The following is a 19530-nucleotide window of genomic DNA, read 5'->3' on the forward strand; positions in this document are numbered from 1 at the left end:
TATATGACAACATTCATTACCCGACATGGAGGAAATTCAACTATATGACAACATTCATTACCCGACATGGAGGAAAGTTATTCTTTACTATAAACCAATGTAAGCATGACAACATTCATTACCCGACATAGATGAAAGTTATTCTTTACTATAAACTAATGTAAACATGCCACACGAGACAATCGTTAATATAAAATCACTCAGATAAAAAAAGATTAAACCACCACAATATTGGATGATAATTATCATCGACCTTTGAAACCCTTACAATGAACCAGGGTCATAATGCAAATTAAGCCGTGTTGTTTATTGCATCTTTAATATCTGTACTCTTCTACAGGTGCATACATAACTGTACTACGGTTTATGATTTTCCAAATGCATTTTAGCTTGTATTAATTCATGCAGTTCGCAAATAACCATTATGGAAAACTTTCTATTTCAATCAGAGATAATTATTTTTTTTTCTTTTGAATACAATTGTTTATGTAAATAGTAATAACTGTTTCTCTCTCTCTCTCCACACAAAGAAGTCAATTACTCATATTTTACCAACCCCGTGTTATATGTATATTTCGTTACCTAGTTTTTCCTTTTATGTATGAATACATTATATACTTGTGGTTCAACTTTGCCAACTCTATACAACAATGTTTTCGTAACAGTTATCTAAGGTTTCAAAGTTTTTCAAATGCTAACTGCAGTGCGTAGCTGTAGAACTAATTAACAAACAGTAAGATTTAAGATAATGTTTCAATATTGTAAGTCAATAATACGTTGTCGATTGCAGCTGTCATATTTATTCTTATCCATGCTGTTCTATACAGTACTAATAACGCTCGTATACTTTATAGTTTGCTTCTCAGAAAATAAACTCATTTTAGGTAGATTGGGTGTGTTATACAATTTTATGTATTTAACACTATGATTACATTTATTTTCTTTATATCCGGAATCTGAGCAAACATTATTTTTAATATTTACGTAACCTTTTTAAACGTTTCTGTATACGGTGTATAGTATAAGAAAAACAACTCCTTAACTTTTATATAAAAAAACAGCAAAAAAAAAGAAACCGGTATTGGTTCATTTAATTGTATGATAAAAACCACAATAAACGTTAATATATGTATGCAGTTTTCTTGGAACAAAGTATAAAAAGAATGTGTAAAGTTCTTTATTTGTTTAAGGCGTGAGTTATGTAAAATATCAAGCAATCAAAGTGTTTGTTGACCTCATCATGATTCCAAATTTACCTACTTGCAATAATTTGTTCTTTATAGATAAGGTATAATAGGATCACAATTCGTTGTAATTATAAAATAATGCCCAAGAAAATAATTACGGTCAAAATAAATAGGGATTCTAGTTACATTGTTAGAAACAAGTCTAAAGAAAAACTGATTTGAAATTTTTCATAATATGTTTGTTTGTTTGTAATTAAGCATAAAGCTACTCAATGGGCTATCTGTGCTCTGCCCACCACGGGTATCGAAACCCGTATTCTAGCGTTGTAACTTCGCAGAAAATACCACTGTGCCACTGGGGGGCTTCTCATTATAAGCAATATTGTAGTTCTACAGAATTCAAACGTTTACAGTTTTAAGAGGGAAACATATTAATTTGTTGTTGTTGTTTTTTTTGGCAGCACATAATTACGGGCCTACTTTAAGTCCACTTGTCGGAACATTAGTCGGAGTTGTTCTTACTTTAGTTTTTGCCTGTGTGATTATCATAGTATTCATGAAACTTCGAGGACAGTTTTGCCAAAAAGGTAGGAATTATTACAAATGTCTCTTATTTCTTACATATTCAAGAAGATGTCTGTACGATGTGTGTTACATCAAATTTCATGGAAAACAAACTGTGTACTTTTAAAAAATGACATAATTGAAATAAATGAAACTTAGCCTCTGATCATTACTAACGATGTAGTTATCTGGGGCAAAATGTTAAAATATACTTGCACAATAAGAACTGCTCTTATATTTTTTGCACAATGGATACTGATCTAATATTTTTGATGTTGGACACTACTCTAATATTTTTCACAAGTATATCTAGATTAAGCCATTGAGTTAAGAGACGATAATCTTATATATAATGTTCTCATACTTGGAAAAACTAACGATGTGCTGAAATGTTTTTAGAAAAGTAAAATACAAGTATAATGTTTGGTATAAAGTCACTGATAGTTTATGGTTTATTTTTTTTTTCGTATCAATGTTTCAAATATGTGGAGTATTTTATTATTCAAAATACAAACAAAATAGATCATTCAAATTTTACTTTGTGCTTAATTTTATTTTGTAATTATTTAGTAAAGTGCAATACAACTAGTTTAGTTTATTTTTGAAATTCGATAAATAGTACATTTTTGGTAAAAGTTTTGAGTTCTATGCTCATAAAAAGGTCGCGTTCTTTTGTATGTTCTAAGTCAGTGTTTCTCAACCCAAAAGCTCCTATGCCCCTGTAGATATTTTGAAAATTTCACTGCGCCCCGACATGCACACTTAGAGACGCCCATAGCGAAAGGATTGAGGTTAATTGCAGGAAGCGGATCAAAAAGGAGGAAGAAATTGATAAATTATTTTTTTTTTAGTTTTGGTGAAATATTCGTACAACATTTCGCGCCTCGGCAAATAATGATCCGTGCCCCTACAGTTGGGAAACACTGTTCCAAATAATATTTAATGCAATGTGTGATTATACTCAAAATAACTCTGTAGTAAGTACTTGCTTGAACTCAACTTGACCTTTTTCTAATAAACAGATGCGACTAAAAAAAGAAAACACAAATTATTAATGTCTATTACCAGTTGGTGTCTAATTGCATTAACATCTACATATTTTAGTAATGTTTGTTTTTTGAATTTCGCGCAAAGTTACATGAGGGCTATCTGCGCTAGCCGTCCCTAATGTAGCAGTGTAAGACTAGAGGGAAGGTAGCTAGTCATCACCACCCACCGCCAACTCTTGGGCTACTCTTTTACCAACGAATAGTGAGATTGACCATTACATTATAACACCCACACGGCTGAAAGGGCGAATGAACATGTTTGGTGTGACGGGGATTCGAACCCGCGACCCTCAGATTGCGAGTCGAGCGCCGTAACCACCTGGCCATGTCGGGCCATTTTAGTAATGTTTATTAATTTAAAAGGCCTAGCATAACCTAGTGGTTAGAACGCTCGATTCGAAATCAGAATGTGGTGAAGTCGAGTCCATCTCGCTAAACATGCTCGTTTTATATGATTGCCGACTGGGCCAGCCACCTAGCGTACAAATTAGCGTACAAAAATATCGGCCTACCCCAAACTAATTGAGATTAAGGTTGTAATGGAGAGGGGGAATAAGAAATTGAATATCGGAGCGTTTTTAAATATATCTGTTTTTAGTGTAACATAAACCAAGGCTAGATCTTTTCGCATATATTAAAGTTTTTAACGCATGTTATAAAAGCACAAAGGCAACTAAACTTATATATAAAATACCCTTTTCTTGTAGTAAAATGTTGGTTGTATGCTTTTTGAAAGAATATATATGTATGTATATATATATATATTAGAATTTTAATAAAGATAGGAACAAACAAAATTATGTAAGATAACGTAAAATGATTTATGGTTATAATATATACTAAGTGTTGTGTCTCAATGAACATACATATATGCATTATTTGGTTATTGCTTATAAAAATCTAAGCAGGCACTTCTTTCATTTATTTTACAGAATCTAAAAGACCTGTTGCTGACAAGTAAGTTTTACTGTTTTATTTTAAGAAACAAAATCACTTTGTCATCCATCCATTGAACATCGTTGAGTGGCAAAATTTGGAATGTCTTACTGGAGTTTGTTACAGCATATCTAAATCTCTCCAGTATGTCCTTCAAATTCTGGAAAACAACAAACTTTTTTAACTCGTACACTAGTGTGTGTGTCTTTATTGAATTTTCTATTCAAATAATAGTTTATACTTTATATATAACAGCGAAGTAGAATGAAATTTTAATCACCAGTTTTTTTGTTTTTTTTCAGTAAAGCGATAGAGCCTGAAGATTAAAACAATTCTAATAACACAGTAACTCTACTTTTGTGTCTGTAAAAATTAAATGCATTGTTACGTTGTAATAATAAGCTAAATAACTAAAATAAACTATAAGAAGGAAAATGTTACTAGTTTGAATTAAACATTCGTGAAACAGCAACTGGAAATAAAATACTGTCTATTCAGTTTATGTTAGGAATTCATGAACTAAACAAAAAGATCTTTCTAAAGCCAATGCTTCTTAAGAAAGACATTTGAGGTATAGGAACAGAACCTGTTTTTGTTTGCTCTTTATGATATATTTAATCAATGTGACAAATTTCAGTCACTTTTATTAGGCATAACGTCTTTTTATCACAGCGTACAACCAATGTACAAATAATTCTTTTATATGCTTCAATCAACCTGAATCTACTATTTTAATGGGTTCAAGAGGAATATCCAGGCTTTTCTGACTTATATGCTAGATTATCTGAGAGTGTTACCAATTGGTCGGCTGTATAACGTTTGTTTTATTTTTCTTGTTTTTGTGTGTGTTGCGTATCACATTTTATTGTGATCTTCTTCTCTGACGTAATAGGTGATGGCAGATCAATCGGTATTAGAGAGCCTTATAACTCTAATGAGGTACTTTAAATGATAATTATGCTCTCCTTTTCATCTTTAAGTGGCTTGGTGTCCACAAAACGTAATTGTACTGTATTGCAGCTTCTGAAAATGGTTCTAACTCTACGATGTTTTCGTATATTTTGTACATTTTCAATGATACGTTTGACATAAGGAAATGTGGTTGTGCGTAATAATTTCTGTGCTTCTCAGTCTTGGAAATTTCTTTATTGTCTTCTTTATGAAATGTTCATAACATTTATTGTCAAGAAGTGATGCATTTTTCTTTATTCACATTGTTGTCCCATTTTTAGAATGGTACGTCAATAACTTTAGAACATGCCCCGTTCAGAATATTATTTTTGACTGATTAGAAATTCCAAGCAGATTTATATGGAAAGTGCCAGTGGACAGTTTTTGGATAAAATTTATTTCACAGTGACGTGACGAAAGAAATGGTTTCCGAAAACTGTCCACATATAGTTTCTGAGATATTTATACAATTTAAATATTCACCGAAAATACAATGAATGCATTATTTAGAAATTCTGAATGTAACATTTATACAAGAAGTGTATAATTAACGTACTGACAACATTTTTACATGTATGTTGAATGCTTTAATTATGCTGCTGTTAATACATTGAACAAAATGAATGTTCATTTGCATATCTACTAAAAACACCGAGGGTTCTCTCCACATATACTCAGTTAATTACCAAAATAAACTGGGAGAACAGTGTGTTATACATATTGCAACAATTAAATACCGAGTGTTTCAGAAATTATCTTATAGGCAAATAATTCAGAAATGGAAAGATATAGCAAAATAATTATAAGTGGTTTGGAATGAGGCCTTGTAGTGCTACCTTAGGACAGTATTGTTGAGATCATACATCACATTAAAATGCCTCATGTACCAAAATGTTACTTGTAAATGTGTACACAATAACAAAAGGAATCATTTTAAATAAAATAAAAAATATCGCAAATCCTTTTACAACAACAACAGTTTAATTCACACCTGACTTTCTTCTCCACTGGCCTGAAAACCTCTGTAGCAATACTGGTCCAAGATTGTGTTGTACTAATGCTAAGGTAAGACTGAGCTGTTTTGGATCTCAATATGACACTGGATCTAAACCTACAAACACATAAACTTATAGGTGATATATATAAATAAAGGAGTATTCCCTTATCTTTAACTTACAGAGCATAATAAAAATTTAATGATCAGGAAAGTGATAAAGTAAAGTAATAAATTCAGATAAAAGCTTTAAGAAAAAATGCATTTATTGCGAGTTTCATGAGTGGTAATTCGGCATTTCCTTGTTATTTGACGTTCATCTAGGGAAATTTGGTGGGGCGACAACATGAGTGGCTGGATCAGATCTCTTTGCTATGGCTGTCCAATTCTTGATTTTCAGAGTATTTGGTGAAACACTTTTGTCATCATTACATTTCACAATTTTGAACAACCACTCCAAGACTCAATCAGCTTATCCAATTGTGTTGGCTGTCGTGATCACTTTGTTGGAGGAATTGTTAACTTGAATGGTGGACAACTACTAGGAAAATTGTGGTGTTAAGTGGTTATTTTGAAACAAAATATAAATAATGTTTACAGGCTGCTAATTATTAGAATACCCTGTGATTGGATTCCTATGTGTATATGGAAGAGTAATTTTATGATTTATCCACAGTGCAATTCGTCACTCAAGTTCAAAAGTTCCCAGTACTGACAATAGATAGATTCTGGTAGGTCATGTTTCATCTCTCAGTGAAGACTATTGCTTTCTATCACCTCTTTAGCACTGCAAATAGTGAGGTCATAAGCTAAGAAACGGGATTATTAAAAATAAATCTTTGCTCATAATCAGCCTTAATTGCTCAAAAGTCTAGTTTGTGAAATGAGATTATTACAGTTATAGTAATATGTTATAATTCTCTGACCTATTCCATGCTGGCCTTAATTAGGCAGACTGTTATTACCACTGCTAAAGACTGTACTAGCAACTACAAGAGTTGCTACAGTTTGAATTCATCGGACTAATGTATGAGCTGAGCTATTTTCCCATCCTGTATTTATGACTATTCAGTCATACGTATTCATGGTATAATTGATGGCATAAGATTTTGCTCTTCACTGAATCTTCTGAACAACCCATAAAATATACGATATTTTTTATATTTATTGTATATATTAATGGCTTAATACACTTCTTCAGTCATGTATTTTCTGATACTGAAAGCACAACAGCATTCCTTCATTATCTCTCTCTTACTCCCCACCACTTTGTTGTGAATTTCACGTCCATCATTCATTCACAATATTTTTAAATGAAGTTCTATTATAAAGTACAAATAATTAGCTTGTGGTCTGTTGTTTATTTCAGCCTGTTGCTTACAGAGCATGTCTGTGCCTGATAGAGTAAACCACCACAACATTGTTGCTGGAGGTGGAGAGTTCAACATACTGCAGTCATACCCCTTCAATAGTGCATGGCTAAGTAAACAAACGATACAATATAAATTTAGTAAAAGCATCAAAAAAGAGTATAAATACAAAACTACATTTACATAATACAAATTATGCCTCCGCACTTTAATTAGTGATAGTGAATTGTAACACTAAAGTGTAAGCTTAAAACACAAAAAGAATTAATTATTTAATAAATGGCGATAAAACAATTAGACAAAATAATACGATTACAAATTGTTTAGATCATCTAGCTTTTACACAATAATTGTAAAGTTTGTAAATGTTAAAATGCCCTAACTATACTGCCTGAGGAAAAATATTACAGAAATATCAATAATAAGTAGAAAGATAAATTAAATTGCAAAAACAAATAGCTTGCATTCTCGTGAGGGATAATACAATTCTTTATATATCTAACAAAAGTGGCCAGTTTAAAAGTAAGACACTTTTAATATACAGGGGCTAAGTACATATATTAGACCAAATTCTCAATACGCAGATGTAGTGGAAAGAACTATATTTTGACATTTTGTAGTGTGAGGTCATAGAATCCAATAGCTTCCAGGAAGAATATGTGACAGCCAATTCCAGTGCAATATATTTATTTGCTTAGTTTCAGGACTTATAACTGCCAAATGTGGACATTTATTTTATTTAATGAAATTGGAAACAAAGGAACATGGAGCAACATAGGTAATTGGAACCATCCAGAAAGAGACCGTCAACAAGTGTACCAGGGCCCTAGTGAGAAAAGTGCAGTGTCTTTTAAGTTAACAGGTTAAAATCCACGAACAAAAATGTCAGTACTAAAAAATCTACACATGTCCCAGGCAACAATTTACAATGTTATCATGAAACGTTTAGATTTGGAAATGAGGCAAACAAGGTGCAGATTCACCAAGGTAAGGATTCATTGAACCAGTACGTACCTTAAGCAGCTGGGAAATGAAAGGGACATTCATGCTGTTTAAGAGGAAGACATACCAGTCAAGTTGTCGCCCGCCTCAGTGCCTGTAGATTTCTGTCTGACAGGACTGTTAAAATTCGCGTTGGGAAACCGTCACAATCATACATTAGATGGCTTATAAATAATTAAAGCTTATAGAGAAGTGTGGTGTGCTTTTGACATGCCATTCTTACAGTGGAGACTTTTGCAATGGAAACTATGCTGTCACTCATATCCGGATGTGGCAACGTGGACATTAAGAGTGTGGTAAGAGTCCAAATTCATTTTATTATAACGCACTCATCCCTCTGAATGAATAGAACTAGAAGTATAGGCACAACAGTCTTGTTTCATTACTGATAAGTATTAAATATAGAAAATCAATGAGCCTAAACCTTCAAGTTGCGTCAAATATTCCATTTACATTTAGGTTATACAAGCACAAAATTAAAATTTCACTACTGCCGGTTAACTTCTATTTAACGGGAATATTGTAAAATTTCAATAGTTACGAATTATCATAGTTATATATCGCACGTTTATAAAGAAGAGCTTAAGGTAAAACTTACATGTATATATATAAACAGTGCACATTGTAAGAAACATGACGTAACAGTATGTGCTGGGTGAATTTTAAAAGTACAGGACGGTTATAAAAAAAAACCTGTTTAAAACATATAGAGGTTTCAAAAGATGCAATTTTCGATGAGCATGCAAAATCATTTCTTAAATGAAGCTACTATGACTATTATCTGGTCTGAATAGATTGAATAATCTTTGCCGTATTATGCATTTTGACAAGCATTTTATTTAAATCACCAGCCTTGAGAGATGGATCAAGAAAATTAGTGAAAACAATGCTAGTTTGTGAGAAAATCAATTTAAGTATGCATTATAATATGATTTTGAAACAATTTATGTATTGTCCAGACCGTTCACAAGAAAATATGATCTTCAACGTGCTCGGATGAAATTTTGTTCTTTATCGTCATTTTGTATATATACGTATTTCTTAAATTATGTTTGATTTTTACTTTTATAGATAGTTCCTTTATTGTTTTACATTCCTCTTATTTTTTGACTGTATTGTTACAGATTAATATATATACATACATATATGTATATATATATGAAGAAATAAGTAGAAAAATGCGAAGGTGATAAAATAGAATAAATTCTACTTTTATAAAAAATTACCTTTTAAAAACTATGGTAATAATTTATTAATTTGGCGACATTTCGAGCAAATGCTCGTTTTCAAGACAGAAATAAGCCTATCGTTCCTGTAATTGTCATTAACCGACAGGCTTGTTTCTGGCTTAAAAGAGAACGTTTGCTAGAAAAGTCGCCAAGATAATAAATTATTACCATAGTTTTTAAAGGTGAATTTTTCTCTCTAAAAGTTTAATTTTTATATATAAAGAAATGTGTATATAATTATATATATATAATAAGAAGTATAGCTTCAAAACTATTATAGTAATTACATTAATTGTCGATAGGTGGTCAAAATCAATACTATAAAACAATAATGAACTTAATATAAATTCAAACCTCTATTTAAAACAAAAAAAACCTTCGCACTTTTCGGTCGTTATATAAAAGTCATAACGGAGATTGCTTGTGGTAATAGCACCCTAAAGCATTGGGGATATTCCATCTAGCAGACAAAATCCAAAAAGCAGATGAGAAACCTGTCAGCAGCCGTGGAAAATTCATCAAGGGTACAGAGTTGACTGTTTACACCCACAACGTCTCAGCTCTTACTGCCTTTCACTGTCTGCAGCCAGTTGTGGAAAGGCAGTTACCCTTAAAAAGATGTAATAAAGTTAAAAGTAGAAATAAGATAAAATAGAAGGGCGTGTGTGTGTGACCACCATAACTTCAAGAGGAAAGAACCTATAAACCTGAAATTTTGCACCCATACTAAGAAGATGCTGAGGGTATGCATCTGGGTATTATTATTTATCTTATTCACGTGCGTGCGCACATGCACATTTTTTTAATGAGGTAAGCTAGCGAAAATCCACATAGAAAACTAGTGGTTCCTTATATTACAAATAGAAATCACAGACAGATAGACATGCACGCTTGTGCGTGCGTGCATGAGCATGTGCTCGTCTGTTTATGTGTGACTACCATAGCTACAAGAAGAAAGAAGCTAGGAACCTGAAATTTTGCACTCACACTAAGTGGACCCTGAGGGTGTGCACCTGGGTATTACTTATTTTATCCACATGCGTGTGTGTATCTTTTTAACGAGTTTAGCTAGCGAAAAACCACATGAAAAAGAATTGATTCCTTACATTACAAAAAGAAATAACAGTCAGACAAACAAGCAGACACACACGTTCGTGCGTGCATGTGTGCGTGTGCACACTTTTGTGTCTGTGTGTGTTTATGAACACTATATATGTATATATATATATATACAAGAAGAAATAACCTAGAAACCTGAAATTTTGTACCCATACTAAGTAGACCCTGAGGGTGTGCATCTGGGCATTATTACTTATTTTATCCATGTGCGTGACCACATATGTGTGCACATCTCTTAAGTGAGGCAAGCTAGCAGAAAACCACATGAAAAGAAGTGGTTCCTTATATAACTACTTCTAATATATGCATACCAACAGTGGCATTTATGTTATGTTCCTTAGCAGCAAAGGTATATAGGTTATACTTTTATGTTAAAATGAGTTAAGAATGCACACACTGACATAGTCATCTAGAATATATGAAACTAATAATCCGTGCGTTATCATGACTTGTAGAAAAACATAATGAAATTGAAAGTATTCTCACATGGCAAATCTAACACGTAGTTTTTGTGAGGTAGAAAACCCTCTATATTCACCATCTTCACTAGTTATATTGACAATGTTCTTCCTTAAACCCACTATTTCCAGCAAGGAAAGTCTGACACTGCTAATAAGCTATTTACACTTACTGACTCTGGTGTTACCATCCACGAATCTCATACAGATCATTATAGCTTTTCTCTCTCTCTCTGAAATTTTATATTTAATCAAAATATATTGTAGTTTGTTCCCACTGATCACATGAAAATCTGGTTCATTTAATATCTTCACCTAGCCCATCACAATAAGTTAAAATACTGTCTCCGATTGCTGGACTGGTGATTATTGTGTTTAGATTTACTGAAAGAGCATCTTCCTTCTTGTCATCTACAGTTCAATTATTTTACCTTTTAATTTCTTCATAGCCTTTCATTTAATGAAGCACAAATTTCATCAGTTAGCGTTGGACAATCCCTCGATTATCAGCCATAGTTATTATTAAGTTGGAATAATATGACACTTCTTTATGTATAAAGTAAATCTAGTTAAAAATTAGATTATGGCATAGTGAACAAATATACACTAAAGGTGAAGACAATATTTCTTAGCCAGTTAACTCAGATATTACCAGCATCATGAAATTCTCCATACAGCAAAGAGTAATACATTATGTCTAAAAACAATGTTTTGTATATAAAATACAAATTTGTCGAACAGCAAGTAAACTGATATTTGGAAGCCTAATTATGTATTATCAGGTGTGTAATTTGGCAATCCCTGCAAGTTTACTCTAGACTAATAAACCTGACAACTCAAGTTTAACCATATGTAGACTCATTTCAGCCAGATTAAACAACTGAGTCTTATGTCGTGAAGTGAAGGCTCTTACCAATAGCTAACACAGCTCTGTGAACAACTAACTGTTAAACTTTACTTTCTACTCTAGTTCTTGTATGTTTTTACATTGCTACCAATCATGCAATCCTCTGCCCTGACAGTTTGTTTGCTGCCACTTGAATCATTGTGTTGAAAATGGCATAAGCATAGGCTAAGTTCATAAAATAGTTCTTTGGAACAAATGCAATTTCATTAGAATGAGCTTTTCCCAGAAGAGGTACAGAGATGTTCAGAATAATCTGCTGCAGAGGCAAACCTTCATCTTACTGCCTTAAATTGTTCTCATCTGGTCAGTATTTACTGGGTTGCACACACTTTGCAGTGCACATGTACCACTACTCTGTGTTAAACCACTATTATGATTACAAGAAGTGGGAATATAGTTTGGCTATGGAGCATTGAATACCCTGATTTCTATTTAATTAGTTATCATGTGACATCTGATGTATTTCTATTTTAGAGAGCTTTGTAAGAACAAGTTAATAGTTGCCATGACTGAACATCTAATCATATCACAGTATATATATACAGCACAAATCTGTAAATGTGAGGATTATCATATATCAGAATACCTACTGTATCCAGCCAATTTTGTTGAATCTGCTATTTTAATGACTGACATATATGATTGCTAAAGGACTGGAAGCAAATGCGTGTATTGCACAGATTATAATATGGAACTACTTGCCCTTCCAAATTTCTTAACCAGATAGAGCTGAATTTCATAACTGAACTCTTGTAAGGTTGTGTTCTAGTTTGCAATTGTTTTTTGTTTTGTTTTTGAGCCAAACAATTGCCAGTTTCAATATCACAGTATGTAACTATAAATGTTGCTTGTATTCGCCGCGAATCTCTAATAATCATGTAATGGCTCTTTGGCTTAATGGGGTGGATTCTATATCAACAATTGGATTTGCCACAGCTGTACCTTGTTATACTTTACAATGTTAATGCCTTAGATGTTCCAAATATGCAGCCAAAATTTTCAGTAACTTTATTGAGTGGCTTAAAGTAATTTTAGTAGATGGCTCTGTTCTCTATAGACTAAAACTATACTGCAGTTGCTTTATTACCGTGGTCAAGTTCCTGAGTAGACAATGCCTTAAACAAATCAACAAATGGTGCAGATCTTCTTTGGTCACTCCATGGAAGATGGAAGGACGTACCTATTTCACCTTCTCATCATAAGGTGCCGAAACTAAAGTGAGACACTCATATTGTCAGTTATTTCCTGCTTCTGATGCGACAGTTGATAATTATATGTGTGCTTCTTCTGCATAAGTTGAACAGGAACATAAATGTATAAATAACATACGAATGGAGAGTCAGCCCAAATGAACGATCTTTACTGAGGTTTTTCTTACTACCAGTGAGTGAACAGTTTTGTCATTGCCTTTCTTCACATGCTATATCAAACACACAATCATGTTTCTTCATGTCCTCTGCAGCATGCCACTTGTTCTTTCTAGGATATTGCATGTGCTGTATCTGGACAATTACATAAACATAAATATGTATCCACTGTTGAGTTTATAGTAGCCAAGATCCTGTGTCTGCCTTTGTCTACCCACCAATGGCATCTTGATGTCATATCTGATTCTTTTAGAGACATGCTCAGATACTACTGCTGTAGATTGCTTTGGCACCACTTTGTTACTATCGTGGTATTCTTCAACTTTATTTCCCTTATCCTCCATCTAGTTTATTTAGGTTGTATTTATTCTTATCAACAATTGATGCATACTAATGTAAACATAACAAATTGCTGTTTATTACTATAATCAGTAACACGTAGATTTAGAATTAGGTTTTATTTCTTACTGGCAGCATATTACATTATTACTTCACTTCTCCTTGACCATTCCTTTTCTCTCGCATCTCCTGGTCTTCCTGTATTTTATATTCTTTTTTTGAAACCAATGCCAAAGAGGTCCCTTTCTGTTTTGATATCTCACCTGTTTTCCCTGTATATTGGTTTACGACATCTCACAGTCATAGAGTGTCTGGTAATCTTCACATTAGATAACCAAGAAAGGCGGCCACTCACTTCAACCATTTGCTAATGAATCACAATGTTATAATTCTTTAATTCCTTAGAAGCTGACCAAATGCCGACCGCTTTCTCCGCTCTTTCAACTCTTACATCTAATTTCATAACAACTACTGGCCAACTTTAGGCTGTCAGTTAGATTGTTATAAGTTAGGCATGTCTACCCTCAATTCGGGAAAACACTCAATATCCAACAGGATTCATCTTCAACTGTGTTGTTTTCTTGTATCATTGCCAATTATCCTGCTGAAGTACTCTTGCAATGGTGGTATATGTGCGACTATGTTGCCAAGAAACAATGACTTGTTAACTACAAGTATGAAAAGACAAAGTAAAAATGAAAGAAACATACAAAAACGATGGATAGATAGGATATATATACATAGTAAATAGTGACATGCAGAATTAATACCTAGTCATAATACCTTTGTATCATGTGTTGTTCCTATTTAGATAAATACCTCTCAACAGCATAATATTCCAATAATCTAATTGGCTGGTTGTGCAATGATTGAAAAAGAAAATGTAAAGATTATCATACGGCTGGATAGACAGTGTGGAGTTGTAAATTGCAAGACCTCTATGAAACATGACTCTGGCACTGTCGTTTAAAACTAAATGAAACAAAAATGTATTTGTTTCCGTCTACTTTACTGTAGAATGCAGTTCGTTATATTAAACAAAAATATACTTGTTCACTAATATAACATTATACTTTTTGAGCACTAAATGAATACACAATAACACAACACAATAAAACTTTATATACACTTTACGTTTTTTCTCTCTGCTGGTCTAAGACTGAGCCAATTTCTGAAATGATGAGATTGATCTGTAGAGGAGCTAAAATGAGACTGAACTGAACATTTAATTATTTAAAGTTAATATATAAAATAATGAGAGAATGCTTCGCTAGCTTTCAGCACCCAAATCAAATTGAGTGCACAATGACTAAACCACTCTCTTACTTCTATGGGAAAGCGATTCCTGGAACTCAAGAAATACAACTTCTATCTTGGTAAAATCACAAAATAATAATAACAAAAAATAAAGACTTATAGGTAACACAGGAACAATGCTTCCATACTTTTTACCAATTTCGTCAAATATTTACAGAATTAAAATTTTCACAACGGAAATTCGTTGTAACAATTCATTGAGGCCGTATTAAAAATTCTAAGGTCAAACAACCTCGATAGTAATGGTAGTCTATAAACTATCACCGCGAAAATGTCCACATTTAAAATATTGGTTTAAGATAGTAAAAAAATTATTTTTACGGACAGCTATTGTTGAATATGATAGACATAGATAATAAATTTATGGAAGGACAAATAATATTACACAAGCAGTGTTTTGAAGTTTTGTAAAGTAAAATGTGCTTTATTTTGTCTAAGATAGTGAAAGAGATTTGAGCAAAATACACTGCAGACGTAATGTATTTTAGTTTACGTTATCTAAACAAATAAAACGTTTCAGTCATATTAGAAGTTTTATTTCGACATATCTGTCGACCATTCATTTACCTGTAGCACAAGTATGCTAATATTTATTAGTTTAAAATAAAGTACAATTACAGGATGCTAAGCTTGGGAAATTTGTCGTTCTAATCAAGGTGCCCTTCTAGCATTATTTTGGCCTGAAGTTTAGAAAACGATTTAGATGTTTGAAAGGAGATGGAATAACTTTGTGAACTATGGTTTAGGTAATTTAAAAAAAATATTCTTTTCATTCTGAAGAAAAATGTTAAATGGGAAAACCTAGGTAGTTTTTTTTTGTGTGTGTGCACAAATTGTATTTTTTGAATGGTTACAGTTCATTGTATATAAACGGAACACAATTGACATCAGGCAACCAAGATATCACAGTGAATAAGTTCGACAATATAAAAACGTTTAGTCGGTCTCCAGTTTTCAAAAGTAACCCTCTTATAGAGTTCTAGTTTTGTACCATTCCCAAGTTCTGAAACTAGTTTCTTATCTTCAATCATCCCTCGCTTGTTAAAAACAAAACAAAAGAAATCCCCCAAAAAACCGTAAAAGTAAGAACATTAAATAGCTCTTCATACGACTTAACTTTACTCTAAGCTAAGATTGAAAGTTCTCTCTACACTATTGTGTTCAGAACGTTCTAGACTTTTAAAGTTGTTTATAAAGTTTAGCATATCTTTTGTTATGCTAACTACATCCTTCTGGCCTTTTGAATTTACGCTTGTAATTGTTCAGCAAAATAATAGTCCGTGTTTTTTAATGCGTAAACCTACTAAATTTTGTAATTGCAAACTCAGTTCAATTGAAGTTATATAATTTCTAGTAAAATATGACTTATATGAATATCCTGAAAATGTTGTGTACGTGTTTCTTTATTAAACTTAAAGTTGCAGAAATCACACCTCAGTAATATTGTCTGTGATGTGTGAATCACTAGCAGAAGTACAATCAGTTTCGTACACTTTTGTTTATTATATCATATGAACAATCAAAATTCTCCCCTAAAGTCGTTGCTACTTCGTACTCATTATATATACATGTACTATTTTGACGGAATGTTAGTGCTTTTTACGACACCTTGCAACCTAAAGGTCAATGTCCTTGTCACTGTTCAGTATTTGTACATGTCTTTCAAAATTTTCTTAGTTTATTACACTTCAGCATTTTCTTTTGTAACTCTCTAATGTGGTTCTCCCTATTTGTTGATGAATGAATACAAATCTCTATACATGTGTGAAACGTGCATTAAACAGTATATAATAATTTTAAAAAAATGTTATGAGAAATCTTGTTCTTTCAAAGGCTCTTTGTGTTTGATATTGTAATTCTTTAATTATGAGAACAATTTAGTGAGCTGATGTCTAAACTGTTAGTGTACGGTGCCGATATTTTAAACGATATAATGTCTTTCAGTTTTAGGTAGATTACATTAATGATATAGACAATGTTCTTTAATTTTCTGTTTCTTCTTTATAGTGGTAACTGTCCTTCTAGTGTTGCTTCCATATATGTATATTTTACATAAGTTTGTTTATGTGAAACGTCTTAAATTCGACTATGCGTACTTGAAGAAACAAATAACCAGAGTATTAATAACTAATAAATATATCCAGTTGAATGCCCCTAGTGAACCATAGCTAAGCTTGCGGAAATATAACGCTAAAATCCAAGAACAGATTCCCCGTGATGGATAGAGTGTAGATAGCATATTATGTGGCATTACAATGAAACAAAAACATTCAGCTAAATATGAAACAAAAGAGACTGTTATGTCTGATACAAAAACATATTAGTTAGATTTAGGTATGAGAACAAAACAACAAAGGTTCAAATAAAATACAAATATATGTTTGTTTGTTTGTTGTGTAATTTCGCTCAAAGCTGCACGAGGGCTATCTGTGCTAGCCGTCCCTAATTTAGCAGTATAAGACTAGAGGGAATGCGTCTAGTCATCACCACCCACCGCCAACTCTTGGACTACAGATTTATGACTTCCTTCGCATAATGGTATTTGCTTAATCTTTACAATTTCTCAATTACATACCCTGCAGAATTTGTAAGAAAATTGAATTTCTTTTTCATTATATACCATTTGGTTATAAGATTTAAGCAGTGTAGTTTTTAGCAGTATTGTAAATAGTAATTAATAAAAAACATACTTTCAGAGAAACTGTATATGAAAATAAAAAAAATATATTACAGTAATATAATTTCTCTCTCTCTCTCTCTATATATATATATATATATTATATTATTGGTACGTTACTTAAACTAAACTTAAACATAACTAGTTAGGATCGACACGCGCCAACATTATATTTGGTAATGACCATATGTGTGTGTTCGATATGTACTTTAGCAGTATTTTGCTTAGGACGAAAGGCAAACTCCACTTTTCGTTCTTCTTATTGCAGGTTTTCATTTAGTTAGAAAGTTTATATATTTTCATGATATGAGCATAGAAAAACAGTTGCCAGCAAATATATTGAAGCTTTAAATATGATCACAGAAAGACAATTGCTTTGTTTGTTTTAGCTCAAAGCTACACAATGGGTTATATGTGCTCTGTCTACCGCGGAGAATTAACAACGAATTTTTGCGTTGTACTTCCGTAAACTTACCGCTGACCCACCATGAAATTGATAGTTACCATTATGTAAACTTTGGGAAAACTTTATTTTATAAGAATGATGTTCCAGGTCCTATATTCATCTTGGCATAGCTTCTTTCATCGTCGTTGTCCAGCATTAGTTTGTCTAGCATTCTAAAAAAGGACAGTATGGTCAGTCTTGGACCACAAGTCTCGATATTTCCGCAGAAACTTCAATGTACATGGGTGTCCTCTTCCAACACCATTTTTCAACAGACCAAATGGATTTCAAAACGATAGCTTTTGCTTTAGTTTCTTTCACATAACATAACATAATATTTTGGGACAAAATGTTGGAACCTATTAGTCGATCTCGGCTATTCCATTCTCAAAACTAAATTAAAATGATTTAAAAACAACAATAAAATTAAATAAAAACATTCTAAACCCAGCCCTTTTCATTAATATACTTATCAAGCTTTTTCTTAAACTCACTTAAATTTACTGCCTCTACAACATCTGAAGGCAACCCATTCCAAAGGTCAACCACCGTCTTAGAAAAATAAAACTGTCTCAGCTGAAGATGACTCTTATCTTACCAAAATTTATATATGTGTACCCTAATCCTACTATTCTCATTGTTAAATATAAAAAGGATGATACATCAACACTATCAATTCCCTTTATACTCCTAAACACCTCAATTAGATCTCCCTAACTCTTCTTTTTTTTCAAGAGAAAACAATTTGACAGATTTCAGCTTCTCGTCGTATAACAACCCTCCCCCCCCATCCCAGGCGCATTATAGTAACCCTTCTATGAACTCTTTCCAACAATTCAATGCCCTTCCTAAGGTAAGGAGCCCAAGAATGAACACAATATTCCAAATGTGGTCTAACCAGTGACCTGTACAATGAAAGTATTACCTCTTTAGACTCGTATTCAATATTTCTATAGATACAACCTAAAATCCTATTTGCCCTACCACTAGCAACAGCACACTTCTTAGATGACATTAGAGACTGATCGACTATTACAACAAGATCCATTTCCTTCATAACACTATTAAAGTTATTCCCATTCCAAATTATACTCATAATTCAAATTATGATAACCCACATGCATTATCTAGCATTTATTATAATTAAAACCTACCTGCTATTTATTTGCTCAACTCACTAAATGATCTAAATCCTTTTGTAAATCAGCAGCATCCTCTTCATAGCTAGCAACACCTAAAACCTTAATATCATCTGCAAATTTAAGTAATTTTTTGACTATCCCTTCATCTATGTCATTGATGTAAATCAAAAAGAGGAAAGTCCTAAGACTGAGTCCTGAGGTATCCTACTTGTGACATTAATCCAGTTTGACTGAACTCCATTTGTAACAACCCTTTGCTTTCTTACATCCAGCCACTCTTCTATCTAATTTGCTAACTTATCCTCCATACCTATAGAGCTAATTTTTTACAAGCATTTTATGTGACACCTTGTCAAATGCTTTTTGAAAATCAAAATACACCAAATCTACACCCTTACCGTCATCTACATGGGCAGTAACCTTTTCAAAGAATGCTAAAAGATTTGTAAGGCAATATTTTCCCTTAGTGAAACCATG

At 32.6% G+C, this 19530-nt stretch overlaps 1 protein-coding gene across 1 annotated transcript in view; it reads left to right on the plus strand.

Moving 5' to 3' along the window:
• Nucleotides 1–19530, plus strand: part of LOC106457287 — a 37190-nt gene that overhangs the window by 8391 nt on the left and 9269 nt on the right. The window contains exons 6-7 of the mRNA XM_022383146.1: nt 1649–1774; nt 3733–3757. Coding sequence (XP_022238854.1) covers nt 1649–1774; nt 3733–3757 — 151 coding nt within the window. The remainder of the gene's footprint in view (nt 1–1648; nt 1775–3732; nt 3758–19530) is intronic.

This window comes from Limulus polyphemus, unplaced genomic scaffold (genome assembly GCF_000517525.1).
Source record: "Limulus polyphemus unplaced genomic scaffold, Limulus_polyphemus-2.1.2 Scaffold312, whole genome shotgun sequence".
NCBI classification, from domain to species: domain Eukaryota; kingdom Metazoa; phylum Arthropoda; class Merostomata; order Xiphosura; family Limulidae; genus Limulus; species Limulus polyphemus.